Source organism: Marasmius oreades, chromosome 4, assembly GCF_018924745.1.
Source record: "Marasmius oreades isolate 03SP1 chromosome 4, whole genome shotgun sequence".
In the NCBI taxonomy this organism is placed as follows: domain Eukaryota; kingdom Fungi; phylum Basidiomycota; class Agaricomycetes; order Agaricales; family Marasmiaceae; genus Marasmius; species Marasmius oreades.
Window position 1 is genome coordinate 15,067 of NC_057326.1, and position 19,306 is coordinate 34,372.

The 19,306-nt window shown below is 48.4% G+C and overlaps 9 protein-coding genes across 9 annotated transcripts; 5 read left to right on the forward strand and 4 right to left on the reverse strand.

Moving 5' to 3' along the window:
• Positions 1–467: 467 nt before the first annotated feature.
• Positions 468–972, reverse strand: E1B28_006858 (uncharacterized protein; the record flags this gene model as incomplete). Its single annotated transcript, XM_043151559.1, has 2 exons — positions 468–597; positions 656–972. The coding sequence occupies 2 exons, from the start codon at positions 970–972 to the stop codon at positions 468–470; spliced, it is 447 nt and encodes a 148-aa protein (XP_043009639.1).
• Positions 973–1,033: 61 nt separating this feature from the next.
• On the reverse strand, positions 1,034–1,516 carry E1B28_006859 (uncharacterized protein; the record flags this gene model as incomplete). The annotated part of the gene is made up of 2 exons (XM_043151560.1): positions 1,034–1,226; positions 1,287–1,516. The coding sequence occupies 2 exons, from the start codon at positions 1,514–1,516 to the stop codon at positions 1,034–1,036; spliced, it is 423 nt and encodes a 140-aa protein (XP_043009640.1).
• A 350-nt stretch (positions 1,517–1,866) lies between these two features.
• Positions 1,867–2,221, reverse strand: E1B28_006860 (uncharacterized protein; the record flags this gene model as incomplete). The annotated part of the gene is made up of 2 exons (XM_043151561.1): positions 1,867–2,040; positions 2,171–2,221. 2 exons carry the CDS (start codon positions 2,219–2,221, stop codon positions 1,867–1,869), a joined length of 225 nt encoding a protein of 74 aa, XP_043009641.1.
• Positions 2,222–3,646: 1,425 nt separating this feature from the next.
• Positions 3,647–5,273, reverse strand: E1B28_006861 (uncharacterized protein; the record flags this gene model as incomplete). Its single annotated transcript, XM_043151562.1, has 6 exons — positions 3,647–4,232; positions 4,284–4,527; positions 4,571–4,671; positions 4,726–4,749; positions 4,812–5,132; positions 5,191–5,273. 6 exons carry the CDS (start codon positions 5,271–5,273, stop codon positions 3,647–3,649), a joined length of 1,359 nt encoding a protein of 452 aa, XP_043009642.1.
• Positions 5,274–7,707: 2,434 nt separating this feature from the next.
• Positions 7,708–8,228, forward strand: E1B28_006862 (uncharacterized protein; the record flags this gene model as incomplete). Its single annotated transcript, XM_043151563.1, has 3 exons — positions 7,708–7,756; positions 7,807–8,127; positions 8,194–8,228. The coding sequence occupies 3 exons, from the start codon at positions 7,708–7,710 to the stop codon at positions 8,226–8,228; spliced, it is 405 nt and encodes a 134-aa protein (XP_043009643.1).
• A 480-nt stretch (positions 8,229–8,708) lies between these two features.
• On the forward strand, positions 8,709–11,810 carry E1B28_006863 (uncharacterized protein). Its single transcript, XM_043151564.1, has 6 exons — positions 8,709–9,060; positions 9,128–9,317; positions 9,373–9,584; positions 9,656–9,820; positions 9,877–11,318; positions 11,376–11,810. Exons 1-5 carry the CDS (start codon positions 8,982–8,984, stop codon positions 10,887–10,889), a joined length of 1,659 nt encoding a protein of 552 aa, XP_043009644.1. The 5' UTR covers positions 8,709–8,981; the 3' UTR covers positions 10,890–11,318; positions 11,376–11,810.
• Positions 11,811–11,909: 99 nt separating this feature from the next.
• Positions 11,910–13,288, forward strand: E1B28_006864 (uncharacterized protein; the record flags this gene model as incomplete). Its single annotated transcript, XM_043151565.1, has 3 exons — positions 11,910–11,969; positions 12,036–12,797; positions 12,861–13,288. 3 exons carry the CDS (start codon positions 11,910–11,912, stop codon positions 13,185–13,187), a joined length of 1,149 nt encoding a protein of 382 aa, XP_043009645.1. The 3' UTR covers positions 13,188–13,288.
• Positions 13,289–13,946: 658 nt separating this feature from the next.
• On the forward strand, positions 13,947–16,356 carry E1B28_006865 (uncharacterized protein). The gene is made up of 11 exons (XM_043151566.1): positions 13,947–14,146; positions 14,220–14,232; positions 14,315–14,369; positions 14,427–14,624; positions 14,682–14,764; positions 14,837–14,938; positions 15,012–15,071; positions 15,137–15,224; positions 15,301–15,716; positions 15,776–15,925; positions 15,977–16,356. Exons 1-11 carry the CDS (start codon positions 14,103–14,105, stop codon positions 16,061–16,063), a joined length of 1,296 nt encoding a protein of 431 aa, XP_043009646.1. The 5' UTR covers positions 13,947–14,102; the 3' UTR covers positions 16,064–16,356.
• Positions 16,357–16,518: 162 nt separating this feature from the next.
• E1B28_006866 (uncharacterized protein) lies at positions 16,519–18,936 on the forward strand. Its single transcript, XM_043151567.1, has 4 exons — positions 16,519–17,596; positions 17,673–17,788; positions 17,860–17,949; positions 18,230–18,936. Exons 1-4 carry the CDS (start codon positions 16,638–16,640, stop codon positions 18,514–18,516), a joined length of 1,452 nt encoding a protein of 483 aa, XP_043009647.1. The 5' UTR covers positions 16,519–16,637; the 3' UTR covers positions 18,517–18,936.
• The last annotated feature ends 370 nt before the right edge of the window (positions 18,937–19,306 follow it).

Here is a 19,306-nt window from a genome sequence, read left to right on the forward strand (position 1 = left end):
GCTTCGGTTAAGTGTAATGGAATGTTGTCCCAGTCTATAGCTTTGAAACGAGCTATTAATCACAAAAAACGGACGGTTCGTTGTCTGCATGTGGGGTCCAAAGGCACCCTGTCCCTCGAGATCCGGTACGCGTAATGTATGGTCAGCATGGAACGTGAGAAAAAGCTCTGGGTGCTTAGCTCAAGTGTAACGAAATGTCTACCAAACCTCTAGGAACGTTTTTCTCACCAGAGTCGAGAGGAAAGAAGCGAAGGACCTGAACATGTGTGGCAGACATCGGTTTTTCAAAGGGGGTCTGGAGTACACTGTCTACAGCACGGGAACAGCTAGGCCTTAGGGGTTGATGAGGTGGGACGGAATGAAGGTCTATGCAAGGGCTTTTGAGGAAAAAAAAAATTGGGCAAATCGGAACAGCGGGTGGGAACATGTGCGGCCCACAACTAAAGGGCCCCCTGTGGGGGCCCCATTTAGGTGCTAAGTGGGGAGCGTCTATAAGTAGGGTCGTACGAGCCTCGACCGAAGTACATATCAGAAGAGATTGCCTTCTGGCTTCCGAATTTGTCTCGTGCGGTAGTGGGCGACTCGTCTGGGATCGAGCTGTTGAACATAAAGGATATCAGTCATAAGAGAACCATGCAGCATCGCGAGAACATACCTGGCTTTCGAAGATGACGAAGCTGCGGCCATGGCGGTGTCAGCGGCAACTCCAGCTCCTGGAATAGCACCGAACCCAAACCTCGGGAATGGCGCGGGAACAGCAGCACCAGCCTTCGTGCCATTGGTTGCAGTAGCGGCCGCACTAGTCGCCTTTGGCCCAATCATGTTGCGGTGATTACTCGAGCAGTCGAGGCAGATGTAGACGCCGAATGTTACGCTAGACCATGTCGGGTTTCGTGCGTTACAGTCGAAGCAAAACTGCGAGCGTACATCCATTGCATCCATCGGTTTGTGCTGAGGATCCGAATATAACATGCTGAAATCTCCTGGCAGTCGCACCTTTGGAGGGGTTGAACCGCCGTAGGATCAATCACCGTCAATATCCGAAACCCACTACACCACTATTGATGTTGGCGGTAGTCGTACTCCCTCGCCCCTCCCTCTTGTCGTTGGAAGCGCGTAAGGAAGCACGACGATCTCGTGAAGAGAACCATCCAATGCTGGCACATGAAGCGACCGTTGTCCTTGGCAGTGTGTTTCTGCTCAGATTTCGTTCGTTCTCAACAGTTCTGTGGAAATACCAAGTCACTTCAGCGCTATAAACGAATAAAATCGAAAACGGAACGTACCTTGTCAGCGTTCCGAGTGTGGTGCACCCTGCGCTTGCCTCGACAACGCCGTGTTTGCCAGGACGAGCGCATTGCGAACGAGACGAGAATGACCCCAAAAAAACAGAGGAACCGACTCCAGGGATGAAGTCAAGGTTCGGGCTTCGGGGTCTTCCATATCTCGTTCCAAACAGTCCAAAAAACCCAACGGGAGCAACACCGGGACGAGCCAGGTGTCGTTGTAAGTCCATACGAAATGGTACTATTGGAGGCTGACGAACGAATCGTTCAGCGCTCTGTGGGAAACCATAAGGGCCTTGAGGGTAGGAGGCGGTGAATATTTGGTGGTGGTGTAGAGTGTGTGTCGAGTGGAAGACCGTTATTTCCAAGGTCCCTACGGGACGAGAACGCCTATCTTGCACGTTCACGAAATCAGAGGGTGAGGGAGGGTGACACCATCTTCTATGATCACCGCTTGCGTACTTGCGTGGAGTCGCCGAGACCTTGTACATTGACTACCGTAGCGGTCAATGTTGGGTGAACAGCCTTGGGAACGGGTTTTTTGACGTGTAAGGAAGGTACCGAAACTGAAAAACAGTAGTCAGCAAACAAACAGTATGAACGAATAACACACCTGGGAAGTGTTCGTCGAGGACGACGCCTCTTCCCCCCAACTTTCTCCAGGTGGTTCGTCAACCTTCTGCTTCCCTTCGTTGCTACTTCTCTGCCAGTGATGTGTATGTTGAGTTTCGTCGTTCCTCGCCATCGTCAACGCCTAAAAAAACCGTTAGTATTATTGTTTAGGCTGATTCCGAGTACGAGCAGCGTACCGGATGCCTTTATAACTTAAGCCGCTGTCAAATAGTATGTTAGTATTGTTAACAACAAAAAATAAAGAAACATACCGGTTGACACACGTTGATGGACTTGCGTCCGCTTTTGCTTCCTTTTGACATGACGGGCGGAAGCAAAGGGGACTGGTGGCTGTGCGCAGGCCACGCGTCAGTAAATGCCGGGCAGAATTTGGATTCCGTCGCAGCTGCCGGATTGAACTGCCGCCTGAGCCGATGCTTTGCCCGGCCGGCAATTGCCGAATACAGCTCGGCGACACTTAAATAGCCATATCGTTGCCACCGTAGGTGATGATGCTTAGGTTGATGGGAATAAAAGACTTGTATTCATTTATTTATGCCACTGGTATAGTAAAAAAAACGGATCCATTTGTGCTACACTACGCTAGAGGTCAAATGGATGGGTGGGAAACGAATGTCGGCGATCTCGGCGGTCTAACATCTTAGGAAGAAGTATCTATATCTGTTGGCGATATAGAGCTAGGATGCGCCGAATTTTCATGGCTTTCTAACGAACTACTGCGCACGCTGAAAGAACAAGAACTGCGCCCACGATGACACATTTCGTGAGAAACATTGTGGTAGTAGGAGGCGAAGTTGTCAAGTTGACTGCGTCCTGTAACATGACCTCACTGTAGCGACTTCTAACATAGATATGAATTTTTCCTGAGATGCAGGGCAGTATACAGCTACCAATCGTGATATTTGGAGCATTCCTTCCCAGGATATAGCAGATTTCAGCTCGGTTTTCGGTAAAATTGGCTGTTTGAGCTTAATGGTGGTATAAGAAGGATTTATGTGGGTTTGGCAACATGGTATATAGAAGGTAAATACTTCCCGGGATATTCCTCAAATATTAGTCACCAGTTGAAAGTCACAGGAGTGCCTCCTTCCCTGGCTGGAAACAGATTGATCCTGAACGGGTACGTCGAAGACGGGTGTTTATTTATTTGGAGTCAATGGTAATGTGGCATGTATATAGCGTCTATCCTAGGCTAATTCAGTGTGGCTTCTCAGATAAACGAAAATTGGAGCATTCTGTTCAGCCGTTCCTACGATATGAACGAAATAAACGCATGGTATGATCGAGCACTTCAAGGTTGAAAGATAGATATCTGCTGACCTCGTACCTTCCATTAGCACGCTCTTCCATCAACGCCTTCGTGCGTTCTTTCACGGTATGGTTATGGTTAGAAGCATACGTTGACATCGTTGAGAGGACGGGGACCTGTGCGGGAAACGCGGAGCACAGGCGCTGAGCGCTGATCTACCGGGATCAAACTATCGATAGGTCGTGACGGTTACAAGGTATTGAACAGGCAGTACAGTGCGATAACGTATGTTCATCAATTGCTTTATCTATCTGCTGCACCGGATCGTCATCAGATGCGAACAGATGCGAAAGATGGGAAAATTAACGAATCAGCTACTCGGACTTACACTTCGTTATCTCACAGTGAGAGGCACCTAGGGGAATCCCCCGACTTTCCACCCTTTCTATCCCCAATGAAACCAGATTTACAGCAGTTATTATGTTGCGTCATTGTAACTAGGGGGTACATCAACGTAGCTGGGTCCTGGTGTATGTGCAGGTCTCCATCCGCTATCTGCGTGCATTACCATGTACCGAGGCTCCGAGTCCGTAGGAACGTTCGTCTCCCTGGGCCTTTCCTCATTTGAAGTGGCTGGTGCTTCGTTCGGTGCTGGGCCTGCCGTCGTAGGATTCCCGAACCCTTGTGATGGAATTGGTTGGACTGGAGGTTCAACGTCAGAAGTCGACTCTGTGGGAGCGGTTTGAATGCTGTGGTAATCTGGTTGTTGGTGCACTCGCCGGGCTTTCTCTCGTGGCTGCTGACGCGCAATCCACGCTCGCGGCAAACGTGTAGGGATTCGCGAATTTTTTTCACGTTGTCCAGTCTGAACGCTTGCAGTTTCGACCGCCGCAAAATCGTAGGGCGTGATCACACGTGAACTTCTTCGACAAAACTGTTGGGATTTGCGCCGGTTCCTTGCCCGGAATAGGAACAGAAGAAGGACCAGAGAAACAAGAACTGTGCCTCCCACAACCCCGCCAACAATTTGAGCAACCTGGACCGCAGAATGGTCCCGAGTAATGCTGAAATATGTTCAGTATAGTATAACGCACTAAAAAGTATCGTACACACACCTTCCGTTCTGACTGTGACCACTTGGACCTCCAAAGCTTGACGAAAGACTCTGAGGTGGAGAAGCCTGGACTGATGCGGTAGAAGAAAAAGAAATTGATGTGGTCGAAGGGATTGCTATGGTAGAAGAGATCGAGGGGGTAGAAGAGATCGGTCTGGTAGAAGAGGTCGAACTGGTAGAAGGAGTTGTGCTACTAGTTCCTGGACGCGGAGAAACCTCGAATGCCTCGGATTGATTAAAAAACACTAGAGAATCAAGAGACAGGATGGGGTTGCCACTAGGTTTTACCATGAGCAATGACCATTTGTAGATGAGTGAAGGCGTCTTGCCTAACGTTGCCTTGCTTAATTTCGAACTCTCCAGAAGCCACGGCCTTCGATGACACGTTCCTAAAGTAGCGGTTCAATTTTTTGCCTCCCATATCCATAGCAGCCTCGCCTCACCCGTATACACAGACGGCATGAGGCCTACAATAAAGGGTCTAATCAGAACCGCAGAATTGATTTTGAATCTTGCATTCACCACTCACCCTGTCTTGCCTGTGGAAAGAAACACATTTCCAGAACGATCATCGTCATCTCTGTCAGGTTTCTTGGCTATAGAGAAATCCTCCACGATTTGAGATAACACCTCTCCTATCCCTGCCTGACTTGGCTGACTAGGACATTCGACGCCTTCTGGAGACAAAGCAAGCATTACCACAAACATGCCTTTCAAATCACGCCGGAGTTCAGAATCATGCCATCTCCACCCGTAGGATTTGACATCACCAACGGAGACTTGAGGTGGTACGTCGATATCGAACGTTCCGCAGGATAGCCCGAGAAGGATAACTAAGAAAAGCCTATAACTAGAGGTTGAGTTCATCTACAAATGGTAAGTCCGGGTGCAACTGATAATAAACCGACCTCAAGGTAATTTGCATACCAGCCTGCTGGGTTGGAGAGGAGGGAGAGGAAGGCGAATTCGCATGATCTATCATTGAGATCATGCTTTAAGGTCCTAAGGGCCGGAGTCGCGGACATCAAGGTCGTAATTCATCACCAAGTCTAATTTATCCCTCAGGGAAGACTACGAAAGCTACAAACAGATCATCACGATAGAGACGTTCATCTACGGAGTGCCTTTACAAGGCTCCACATGCACATTAGTACTAGTGGTGAAGATCCTTAATTAACCGTCGTATTATGATGCGGGAAGTAGGCAGCGCTCTAATGAGCATCAATCTTAGAGCAAGGTGAGAAATACTGAACATCACTCGCGCTCAAGGAAAATCTATCATATGTCAGTCTCCACCCCCTCGATGTTCTCACCGTACCCATGGCTCCCATAACACCCGATCCACATCTTCCGTAACTGTGATTCCTCTAGCTCTAACCTCTTCCAAGTCAATCTTCAAACAATTTCAACGAATTCAGATTACGACCCAACGCCTACTATCCGACCGATGCCCCTGCAGTTCTGCTGGAAACGACAGACCACAGTCTGTGTATGGGGTAGAGACCATTCAGGGATTTAACGAAGTTGATCTCGGGACATGATTCATCCGTTGATACGTTTCCTGCATCAAGGGTAGCGAACAAAGTTTTAGGCTGATGCGGCGTCGTCTTGGCAGTGTGAAGGCAAGGAAACGAGATGGGGATGGGTGATAGTCGTCATAATCGACCGCAGGCACCAACTCTCTCCGAACCATTTCCGTCGCCGAATGGTAGACTCCAGTCGAAAACCGGGGTTCTCGGTTTCGCAGACTCCTCCCGCCGCACCCCGTGTCAAACCGTGAGTGAAGTTGAAGATTTTTGCCTCGTGAGTAAGCTACGGCATTTTGATTGAAAGATGGGATACTACAGTGGGAGTAGAAGTTAAAGACGAACACGAGCATAGCAAAGTTGAATATGAACGAATAAGCGAAAGGAAAGATAAAGAATACGAGACACCTACTCAGACAACCATTCTCGGAAGACAGGTCTTCATAGAATATCGTCGTCGTCCCTTCTCGTGCAGCCGTTTCTCCTTGGTTTCTCCTCCATCTGGTACAGAACCTGAAACATCAATATTCTATCACGATCAGAATCTAACTGAGAAAAAATGTCAAGGAACCAACGTCAAGTCGACCGCGCGCCTTGAAGGCCATCTTTTCATAAATACCATTCAACTTGAGAAGCCCGGTTTCTCGTATATTCAGGCAACTCCGAGCGATGAAGAAATACATAATTCAAAATGAAAAGCATTCTTCGGAAAAGAATCAGGAACAAACCGAACGAGCTAGAAAAACCTTTTACTTACCCCGGATGCCAGGCATGCAACACTTCTCCATTCCTGGCCTTGTGTGTGCGGCCTCCGTGTCGCGTCGTGAAAAAATAGTAACCTCTGCAATACAATGTAACGTTAATATTGGGGCGTCGGTTCACGATTTATGTGTTTCTTCCGAGGAAGGTCCTTAACTTTTCCATGTGGTCGAGATAGCGGTAGATTGGAGACGATGCCTAGGGAATGCAAATCAAATAATCCCGGAAAGTGCATGCAGGATTCAGAGCAAAGAGTTTTAACTATGTTCAGATGTGCCAGAGTGAACAGTCCATTGCGATGTTGGCGGTCGAAATTAAAGCAAAGGAGCATGACTTTGTCACCATCGTGACGCGTTGAAGCTTTCCTCACCACCATCATCAACGCCGAAACTCGGTTGTAATTACGGTGAGCCTATAAGGAGTTTTTTTCTTCTAGGAAAAGTGGACTGATTTCTTGCCCATAATTAGATTCGACTCGAAACCACGCTTTCCTACGTGGACCGCCCCCGATTCCCAAGCACTCAAAACCAGACCTAGGATTAAGCTTCGCTTGCCCAACGAAGGTCGAGGTGTATTCGAAGGAATATGACTGGGCCGGGCATTACTTGCACGAAGGATCTTTGTAAATCCCTCCTTCACCCCAAGTGCGTTGAAAATGGATGAACTGAATTTGTTGGTTGTGTCAACCCAAGCAGCAACTGTTGAGCGTGGGGTCCTCTGTATTGGACACGCGAATCCATGCTTGTAGAGCGGTCTCTCCGATTGTCTACTTTCCAAGGATTTTTACTTTCAAGGGGAACTCTGATACATGGTGCGTCTCATTCAATATGTTGTCAACGAATCGCTTCTCACTGCATCCGATCCAATTTATACTTCAACAGCACCATTCTTGTCGGAAATCCGTAACACTTTCACCGCCCGACCCCATACCGTTTTCGCCGCTGCAGGTCGTTCGAGTGCGAAACGTCGATTTTCAACCAAAATCACGTGACCCATCCAGCCACGTTTTACTCTGGCAAACGCTACCTTCCACCCTTGCCTTATTGGTATCAGGAGCTTGTATAATATCGAGCTCTGCTGCTAGTGTTTCATAGGCTGCCACAACTACCGCCGATTTCAAGCCGGCAGTCACTGAACACTATGGCAGGCGCTATGCTACCACTATATATCCTTTTTAAAACCTCGGGTGGTACGTGCAGCCTGATTCTGGAAAATATCTTCCTTATCCTCTCCTTGTAGCCTCAACCGTTCATCGACGACGGCAGGCTACCCTCGAAGAAGGGTATCTCCTCCCAATCTCATTTGAATCTTGTTCGCCCTTTACGAGTGTGCCTCCCCATCCAAATTCAACGATCCTTCTGAGCTCCTCCATTTCTGATGTCTGGACTACGCGATGGTGTCGTCAACAAGCCTTTTTCTCTCCGTATCCACCCCGGACTCCTCAGTACGAGTTCCGACACCTCAATGCCTGGCGCCACTTCTTGTTCAAACGTACAAACGCGACCAATAATGTCAATAGTTACCGAAATCTATGTTTCAATCAGATGCTTGTTGATGTCAGTAAGTACTGGTTATTTTTCGTCATCTCAACTATTTTCTGACCTACTGCTTCATTCGCACCCGTAGCTTGCCGTCTCAATTCTTCGTTACTCCGAATATAAGGATAGTCATGGTCATGAAGCTTCGAAGTGTGGATACCTTGCCTTCCATGTATGTTTGATCAATGATTCCATATCTCGAGGGTTAAATCCAATATTCAAATCGACGGGAAAAAGAGACTTAGCTTTCCTTTCTTGAACATTAACGTCGCCTTGACAAGCCTTGGGGGCCTTTTTTTAACGAAGGCCATGACTATTCCATGCGGCCTTGACATATAGACGTACGAGTACAAGGATGAAACACTCATCTGCCAGAGATATGTATTATCCGTTCCCATCTATCTATCTATCTTGTCATCCGACATGTCAGAGTAGACCATTTCTGCCTTAAACGAGGCGCACTAATCAGTTCAAGCATCAACGCATCTGAAACTCGTGGTCGAATGTCGTAGGGTATGTCATAATTATTGACGTCACCTTTACTCAACCCTGGGAAAGTTTGGCGGTGTGTCATGACTTACCCAATTCGCGCCAGCTGTGATTCGTTCGACAGATAATTTTCACTCGAGTTTTATCTCAATTCTCAACAGTTCTAGATTCTTTTCTCTCAATTTCCTGTCAAAATTCTTCAAGTTCCTTCTTCGAAGCCCGGATGGATGTCTACAACCTCGGATCGCCATGGGTTCGCTTCAGCCAGTCAGCCGAGAAAAAAAAGGCTTTCCATTTGTTCCCACCTCCGAATGGTCAACGCGTTTTCCTCACCCTCTCCCAACGTGTCCTACACTTCCTCATCGTCCAGTTGGCTGAGAGCCTAAGATGTTAAGCAGGTCAACGTCACCAACCCCCCCAACGGCGACTACTACAGGAACGAGCACGAGCAGTACGAGCTTTGGAAGTATGTATCAATCATTTCTATATTGAACGATAACATTAACTAACTTTTTTATTCCTTTTGTTGTTAGGCACGTCGATGTCGTTGACTACGACATCATCATCGACTTCGACACCGTCGGCTTCGGTGGAATCTACACCCGGGGGAACACAACCACCACCTTCGAGGGAAGATATAACAGATACCAGTACTATCTTAACCCATCACGTGTCAACGTCGAGTGTGACAGTTGTTACGACTGAGGTCAAGACTACGTTAGTGTGCGTTGAGACTGTTACCTTCGCCAAACGCCTGCATTGGACTAACGCATCGTAGCAATAGGCCAGGCTCGAACGGAGAACAACACCCCACCACCGTTCTTGAGACAATCACCGTGTTCTATACCCAGAGTCCGACAGAGACGGAGACCGTGCGGGATAGTAGTACTGGCTTGGGAATGAGTGGAGTGATGGCTAGTGGACGCTCAGAAGCTAGCACGTCGGGTACTAGTACTCGGATAGGAGAAATCATTGGGGCTGTTGTTGGAGGTGAGTGTACATGCCTTCCTCTTTCACTTTCATCTCCTTTCCCCCTGGAAACTCACCGTCAACCAATTCAGGTGTTCTGGGAATCGCTCTCATCCCTGCAATGTTAGTCGTGTACTACAGACGTCGGAAGATTAATAGGCTATCAAGCGCATTCGACGGAGATTTCGATCCGTACCGAGTGGAGAGGGCACAGTCGCAGCGCATCCCACACCCTGTCATGCGATATTCCATATCTGGTTCGTTTTGTTATTTCCTTCAACTTTTGATAGGCCGTTGAACTCTTCAATACCAGGCAGCACCCACGACCTACCAACTCTTCCAAATATACCCCTTCCTTCCTATGCAGATGACCGTGTCCATCACATGACTCGAACAGTTCAGTACGAAGCTACCAACCCTACTCCTTCCCCTCCTTACTCACCCCTTGCTTCATCTTCTGTACACGGAGGGAATTACGGTCAATACGCGGATACGGGTGGTTACCATCCACCGTCTTCACCTTCGAAACAGTCCTCCCCTACACATATCCCTATACAAACGCGTTCCGATTGGGACCACCCCTCACCTGGCCCTTCGATTTGTTCGCTTCAAGGGCATGGAACGACTACAAATACAGATTTGGGAAGTCACTCTCATTCATATTCGCCACCTTCTAGCATGGAGCATGGTTCGATGGTAGCTGCCGCGGATGGGAACAGGTCTATCCTACGCTCGCCAACGCTAGATTCATCAAACGCTCATGGATCGGACAGGGCTCAGTCTTCGTCGTCACAGCCTTTCGTTAGTTCAAAATTTCACGACCACGAACACTACAGTGATGATAACCATCACATGCGTTATGAAATGGCTCACTCACCAATACCTGATGCGTACGCTCCTGGATTTGGTTCTCAAGATTCGAATCCAGTTGATGACGGCATTCGGGAAGGACATGGAAGCGCAAACGGAGAAGGTGGTGGAAGTGGAAGTGGAGCTAGAGCGGGGAGAAGGAAACGGTTGTCTGTTGCCAATCCTGATCCTGATGGGGATGTTGGACCTGGCCTTGGAGATGACCTTGGTGGCGATCATGGCGGTGACGATGTTGATGGAGAGCGAACGTCCGAAGGCCAGCGTACGCCTACTACAAGCACGAGCGATGCTATTGCAACTCAGAACGAAGAAAAGACTGTTTATGCAGGAGGCTATGACGAGAGTGCTTGGAAGGCGTATCTCGAGTCTGGGCCGGTGCTTCGCCGTTCTATGGTTCATGATGGCAGGGATATTGCGGCGGATGGGACCTTCGAATCTGACACGCGCAATGTCTAAGAGACATGGAGTTCACGCAAGTATACTCCAGTTGTTATCGTCCTTGAACGATATATCTGTCACGTCTCCCGTCTATCACCGTTCATGATATCAACCATTGTTTTCTTGCTCCCATGATCCGTCTGTCCTCCTGTACATTTTGAATCAATATCAGGTGTCGCTTGTCTCTACCTTCGAGAAATTGAGAATGGAAGCTGCGAAGAGGCAGAACGAAAAGCCATTCAGGTCGATTTATATGGCTGTGTTTCCGATTTCACAGCGGAGTTATGAGGTATGGTAGGCGTTAGGGATTCGGGTACCCGTCTTTCTGTTCCTCGGAACATCATTGTCGATGTCAATTCAATTCCAATTCATATCCACGTTGTCGAGAAAGAGGACTGTATTGGGAATGTACTATGTATTTAGGTTTTTTGATCATCTGCATTCAGCGTGGGCGTTGGTTGTTTTGTTTATTTATTCCTCCTCTTTCTGATTTCTTTTCTGCAGGTGTCTGTTAACCCGGTCCCTAGACTGGATTCCGCCTTGACGCCTAAAACCTCAGTAACTTATCCAGACCCGTTGTATCGGTCGAATGGTGCTGCGTGTAAAACATACGAACTGCTCCATGCGGTGAATAGGGTACGTTAGAGCTCGAGGAGTGAAGATGGGCCACGTATGTAAATCATTGATCTTCTATGTATTCAGTTTCAGGACGTTTCCAGACGTGACGTACTGATGATATTCCTTCCCAGATTCTTCCGAAGTCGACGACATGGCCGCACCCTTTTTCTACCGTTCCACTCCCGTGGTTCTGTGATTTTAGAACTTTATTGTTACCGTGTCAGTCGATAGTATCATGAGTTGTTGTGATTCTGGGCCTCTGGCATCTGGAAGTGATCTGGAATGGAGAAGAACAGGCACGCAATCTTTGCTTGGGCCGGGTGGTCTCTATAAATGATGTATACCCTGCTTTCTTGTACGTACTACTAGCCCACCTTTCCCCTTTGAATTCACCATTAATCTCCTCCTTTGTCTGTGCCTATGGTTATGGCAACCATAGCGTCTCTTCCCGTCGAACTCTTGTTCATGGTGATCGAAGAGGTAAGCTCTTTTATCGTTAGCTCTTAAGATGCCGGAAGATGCTCCACTAACGCGAATCAACAATAGGCCAAGTACCACAAAGGCCTCAAAACTTTACGATGCGTCAATAAGCTCTTGTGTGAGCTGGTGGAACCCATCCTCTTCGAAACCGTCGTTTTTGATTCCAAATCGAAACTCGGAAGCAGTTTGGAGATGTTGTGCGCAGTATCGGATTCGGATAGCCAGCGGAGTAGGCCTATCGGCTTATATGTCCAGTGCCTCATCATCCGTTGCTTTGGCCGAGTCTTTTCGGGTCCGAGGACATTGTCTAGTAATCGAGAAGACGATTCGGACCTTCTTCGGAAGATGAAACCGGACGAAATACAACGGGAATTTGACGAGAGGCTGTTAAAAGCGTTGGGTTCGCTCAAACGATTGAAATCTGTTCAAGTCTTCTCCGGTTTTGACTGTCTCTCCCCATCTTCCCTCTGGTCTTCTCTTCTCACGCACCACATCTCTCTAACTAGCCTAATCGTCTGGGCTAAAACCGAAAAGTCCCTCTTGGATTATCTCAATTCGTACTCCGGCATTAAGGAGTTGAGGATTCATAGGGCATGGGTATCATCAGATACAACGGTTGACCGTGAACTGGCGGAGTACTTTGTGGAAACCGTGTTACCGAGACATCAACAGACGCTTAGGGATTTGACGGTCACTGCAGCAGAAGAGGGGCCGTGGGCGGCTGCAAGGTGGAATTCTGAGCAGTACGAGGTGGGTGAGGAATTGAGAAGTCTTGAGGTGAGCGTGAACTCGGAGGAAGTTGGTCCAGGGGCCGAGGAGGACGCTGTGGTGAGTATACGCTACTTTCACTCGCCCCTTCATTTTCTAGAGTGAAACATCTCTGGTATGCAGACTTCAATACTATCCGTCGCCCACCGCCTCCGAAATCTCCGATGCGTATCGTTCTGTACTGCTGACAGTAGACGGTGGGGATCCTCGTGGGGGTGGCTTTCTCAACAACACGAGCCCCATACTATCGCGTTGATAACTCAACGAGTGTTGAATTTCGGTATTCCGCAGGATTCCCAACGCGAGTCACCAAACGTTGAAGTTGACGGACAGGTTTATAAGCCAAAGCTTGGCGAGGATGGCGATTTCAGATATTCCCCGACGATGTCTGAAGAAGAGGCGAAGATTAGGAGATGGAGGCAACAGAAGGCCCAATTGTCAATTTTGTGACGGGCTCTAATCGATGCTTAGCGGATGGGAGATGTGTATTTGTACGAGTCTGTTCGCAAACGGCCAACGGGCGATTATGCCAATATACTTACACTTCCTGCTCGTACTCCGGCTCGATACGTCTCAAATATGAATATTTCTTATGTCCGCTTCCGAGTCATTTGGTGGCCCTGAACAGGACTCTATCCGAGCCTCTACTTCGAACTGAAAGCGCTTATTATGGACAGCGGCAATACAATGGCGGGAAGCGAATGGTTTTACTTGCCAAGTGCAAATCGGTTTTAAATGGATTTTCATTGACGGAATTAACAGGCGCTGGCGCAACGTCCCGCTCACTGGCAACCCACTTGCTTAAGTTGACATGCAGAATTTGGCAGGGTCACCAGATCTGAAGAATTGTAATGGAAGCAGTGGCGTAAGGACTCCGGTTGCTTGTAGATCGATGGCATTTCATACTTGCTTTGGTCCTCCCAGGAATTTGACTAGTCATTATTTTCCGCACGAATGTCCTATTCGTTTTCCTATGGCACTCCAAGCTTTCAAATTTCAAGTCTCGGAACAGTGCATTCAAGACTCAAGAGTATTCGGAATTTCGAAAACGTGTGGGGATATCTCGGTTACAACTCGGCTCCCGTCCGCGTGCGCTTTTTTAGGGGTAAGTAGTAGTCAAGCGACTGGCTATTACCTCAACATGCTCCATTTTCCCTACTATAACAAGAAGCTGATTGGCGAATATGCACTAGTATATTAGTGAGCGGTCACGAACCCGGTGTACAGCTCGACTTCGTCCTTCCCTCTTCCCTTCCCCCACCTCGCTTTTCCTTCAGTTTTCCCCTCCCTGGAAGATTCCGAAGAGTCCATCCCCGGAAGTTCATTTAAGAACTCAGAAGGAATAGGAACGCGGCCACGGAAACGATGGCGTCACCAGCAATTCCAATTCCACCGAATATCGCAGATATGTGAGTAACCTTTTCAAGAAGGTTTCCCGTGTTTTGAGTCGCGGTAGGCTGATTGGTAACCTCGTCGCTGTAGAACGGGACCATTAGTACGTTTCACTTGCAGTTGGATCGGTATCGTTTATTCCGACGAGACTTTGAACCTCCATCGTTGACCCGCTACTCCAAAAGCTTCTAGGATACCTGTTCAATTATGGTTTATTCGGCGTCCTTTCAGTTCAAGTCTGTGAGTTATCCTGTTAATCCTCGCCTTCGTTCGCTAATTATGGTCTCACTGAATCAGATACTTACCACAACTACTTCCCCACCGACGGATGGAAGACGAAGCTCCTGGTATACGGAATTTACATCATCGAAGCCGTTCAGAGCGCGATGATCACCTCTGACGCATTTGACAATTTCGCTTACGGGTTTGGACAAGTCAGTGCGTTGGATAGTATCAACCTCATCTGGTTTGACGTGTGTATTCTCGACGGGGCAGGTGAGTAATGAGCATTCTATCCTTCTCCATGCCTGATTTAACCCATTGGACGGCTAGTCGCATTCTGTGTTCAGGTGTATTTCGCTTATAGAATTCACCTGTTGTCGAAATCGAAGATACTCACTTCAACCATCCTTTTCGTACGTTCGATCGGCCTGCTTTCGTCGCAATCATAGCTGACCCGGCCCCCAACTGTTTCTATCTACTGGCAGATGGCTCTCGTCCAGTTCTCAGGTGCAGTTGGAACTGGGATTCTTGCTCAGCTTGTAGGGGTGTTTTCTCTGGTTAGGGAGAGGTGTTTCGTTGCAGCTTGTGTAAATTCCATTTCACTCTCGTCGATAACTCATCACAAGGTTAACTGCCGATCCATTTGTCCTTCTCTGGCAGTTCTGGTTAGGAGGGAGCGCAGCTTGTGATATTCTCATCGCAACGTCGATGATATGGGCAGTACGTTCCCTCTTTCTCCTGCATTTCCCCCCGCCCGTCGATGGATAATCGGGTAAATATTTTAGCTCTCAAGGTATAAGAGTAAATTCCAAGAAAGCGAGGATTTTGTAAGGCGCCTCATAAGACTGACGATGGAAACCGGAAGTGTAACTGGTGAGTCCCGACAACGTCTTCTTGCACCATGCCATCTTTTAACTAAAGATCCGCAATTATATTCCTGGGAAACCAGCTTTAGTGGCCTTTATCGACCTCGTCCTTTACCTTTCCTTACCCAACGACTCCTACCACATTACTCCGGCCCTCATACTCGCAAAACTATACTCCAACTCGTTGATGGTTGTGTTAAATAGCCGTCCCGGTGCTGTTCAACTAAGAAATCGTGGTCATGATCTCAACACGGAGTCTGATACTGCGATTCACACCATCTCCATCACACGACGAAGCCCCCGAAACAGCTTTGATTTCGAGCCCTCCATTCGGTCGAGTATAAAAGTGATACCTCCTGCCTCGGAGTCGTTGTCGCACCACTCAAATCCGGCGTATCACGGAACCACCACTGCCACTGCGACGTTCAACCAGAGTCCGATTCCATTAACGCCGAGGACCGATAGTGCATCGATGTACTCGCAGAGCACTGGCTATCCAGTACGTATCCACAACGTGCTTTCTCAGTATCTCCGAGGTTCATGTGTCTTTCCTTGCAGCGTCCGAGTCCCAACTCAGCTTTCAGGGTTCCTAGCCGTCTTCAGCAACCACCAGTACCACCGCTACCTGCTCATGTTGGATCGAGTCCGACTACCACAGCTTCAACGTGGACATGCCAGAGCCTTGAACCGACTACAGTCAATTACCGGGTGAGCGTTCCTTACTTGGACAGTTAGAATGAAGTTAAGGGTCTTGCTTAGCGGTCCGCCCAGTCGGCGGTGAGCTTCAACAGTACCACCATGGAACAACCTTCTCCGGTTTTGGAGTTCGAGAAAGCAGGAAAATAAATATCTTGTGTCGTCTTTAGTTTCTTTGTGCGGCCTTAAGGCGAATACTGTCAATTGGCTGTCACGGATTGACCCCTTAGTACGTACTTCGGCGCAGGGATTATTATATTTCCAAGTTTCAACAGTCGCTTTGATGGCGTAGGGGGATGTAAGTAAGTTACCGTCTTGCTGAGCTGACGCAAAATTGGAAAAGAGTACGGCCGACGAGAGAGGCTTTGGAAATACACTGGGGATCAGTCGTTTACCTTGTACATATTCCAAATGTACGGCCTGATTTATCCACTAATAACCGAGGTCGAAAACACGATACTTCAAACGGTATACCGTCACTGAAACGGGGAAACGTTGAACGCTGAGCGCTGAGCGCTGGGCGCTTGAGCATTGGGGGATTCGCGTCAGTGATCCCGTGACCGTTCAAAAACACGTCATGATCACTGTTCTCACCGCTCCCTGCGCACCATCCTTGTTTCTCCCACCGACGGCTGTTTGTCCCCATTCTTTCCTTCCATCTCATATTATTATTTTTACCTCTTATCTCGCTTGTTTCTCTCTTCTCTTCACGAAAAAGTAACCAATGGGCTCGACACAATCGTTACTCTCACCAGAAGCTGTCATAACTGCCGCTGTCGTCGTCGGTGCTGTTGGATATGGCATTGGATATCAAGTCTCCAAGTCAGACTCCAAGGAAACGGAAAAAGAAAAAGAAGCCGTTGGGTCTGGGTCAGGTTCGGTTGAAATTGAGGGGAAGTTAGGGAAAGGAAAAGGGAAGGCGAAGAAAGCGCATCCAGGCAACGTTACAGAAAAAGGGCAGGAAACCACCGGCGCAGGCACTTCAATGCCGCCGAATGACTTCCCAATGGCCCACGCTGTACCATTTCCTGCTGTCATTCCGGGACAGTTTGTCGACGAGGACGACAACGACCTTGGGTCTGCATCTGGTAACCTTGAGGCGTCGCCTTCTGCGAAGAAAGGAAAAGGAAAGGGAGGCAAGAAGAAGAATCAGGCTACTGCCGCGAGTGAGAAGGACTCATCTCGTCGTTCCGTAGTCGAAGTCGAGGGGTTGGCTAGCTCGGATCCCGGACCCGGACCCAAGGAATTGAAATCAAAGAGGCAGAGGAAGAAAAAGGCGGCCGCAACCTCTCCAGTAGAGTCTTCTCAACTCCAATCCCAATCCCAATCTCCACAGCTTCCGTCGAAACCAAAATCGAAATCGCCGACGCCGAAACCATCCGCTATCCACCAGTCAACTATGTCTGTTGATACAGATGGTGAATGGACACGCGTCGAGAAGAAGATTAGCAGAGACCTTCAGGAACACCTTTCGTCTTTGTCCGAATCAACGCCGGCAGCGCCGTCGGATAGCGTTTCCGCATCTACTGGAGATGCTGTCACTACTGATGGGGATGGAGACGCGGAGGATGAGGAAGAAGGCGAAGTAAACGAAGGAGTTGAGTTTCGTCGTCAACAATCTGGACAGAGGCGGCCGCTTGCGGAGAGGTTACTGCCGAAGCCACGGAAAACTGGTGTTGATGAGTTAGTCTTTTTTTGTTTCGTTATCCTGGTTTGTATATGTTCGATGCTGACGCGGACCTCTTTTGGGTTGATATAGCATGCTTTCGACGCCCGACTATCCAACTGTTTCACGCGTCATGCGTCTTCAGCCTAAACCAGGAGAGAAACCGGCAGTCGGATTCTCATGGGGTGATTACGAGGATGTCGTTCAAGGTTCGTATAAGTCATTCCGTCATACTCTGGGTGCATAGCAGATCATGCTGACCTATTACTATGCACTCCAGGTCCCGCACCCAGTGGAGGGGAGACTGCAGATGGAGACGGCGATGGAGACGATGAAGGGTGGGGCGTTGTAAAGCGGGGTGGTCGACCTAGTAAGTGGTTGCTCCTTCTGTGCTTCCCAACCTCTCTTCGTCCGACTGGTCGCTTCTTTTCTCTCCTGCCTCTTCCTCTTCCTTGGTAAACTCGCGTCGCCTGTTGCCACCTGCACCTGGCGTTTCCCTTCACGTCCACTCGAGAACGTTGTTTCCGTTATCCTCGATGGCATTCTGGATGTAACCATTCGCAGAAGATCGTGGTTTTTTCCCCCATTTACTCTGCCTCTTCAATATTCCTACTTTCATTGATTAGTCACTAATCTCTCGTCACCTCTAGAACCTCAGCACTCCTCGTCCACTTCATCCTCGCATCATACACCTCAAAAAGCACCGGAATCGCTAACGAAGAAGCAACGCCAAAACGCAGCCAAACGTGAAGCACAAAAGTCTGCCAAAGCGGCCGCGGAAGCTGAAAGACTGGCCAGTTTGGCGAGGCATAAGAGAGACCTAGAGAAGGAGAGGATTAAAGAACAATATCGTGCAGGGGAAGGAGGGAAGAAGGGAGGTGTTAGCGGAGGGATGAAGGCGAGTGTCGATGAGAAAGGGAAGCTGGTTTGGGAGTAAGGATGGGGATAATCCCCGGGGGGGGGGGGGGTGAGCATACAAACTTTTCTTGGTTATCTGCTATAAACGGCTGCGGACATGCATTCGTGGTTCAAACGTTCATTCCTCATATCCGTACCCTATCCATTCGTCTTATATTGTTATTGGTTTAATTGCTCCGGATATCGCTTTCATGACTGTTCTTTCGTGCCTCGCTCATCATTTTCACTGAAAATCCGTCTCGTTATCGATCGTATAGAATATTTTTGTTACTTTCTAATACACTCTTATATCACGTCTTCAGAAACTGGGGATGTACGAAGATCAGCGTCCTTGCATCCTCCATCGTCGCAGAACGTTCCATAACTCCTAATAATTAGATCATATTCTCTTATTTACAGACTCCCAGTATTCTCGTATCTCGAATCCAAGTCGACTTGTTCTCCTATTCTTCTCACACTTTCGGGCTCCTCTCGGCTTCGGGAGCATTCTATCATCTTCCGCACGCGGCCCGACGTAATCCTCACAGTATAAAGGCGTCTCTCACCAAATCGCTCCATCGGCAGTCTTGAGTAGAGAGAAGATTTCAGAGTAGATCCATTTGCAGAGATGAAAGGGAGTCCAGAAGGCTATCGATATTGGTCGGCACCGATGTAGGAGCTGGGTGAAGAGGCGGAAACGTGGGTCCGATCATTGATATGACGGGCCGTTATACTTCTTGCTGAAGATTTTGATCACGATCAAAGCTGCCGTTTCATACACTTTCCTTTAATTTGACCTGTGAAAGCCAAACTATGAAAAGTACGATACA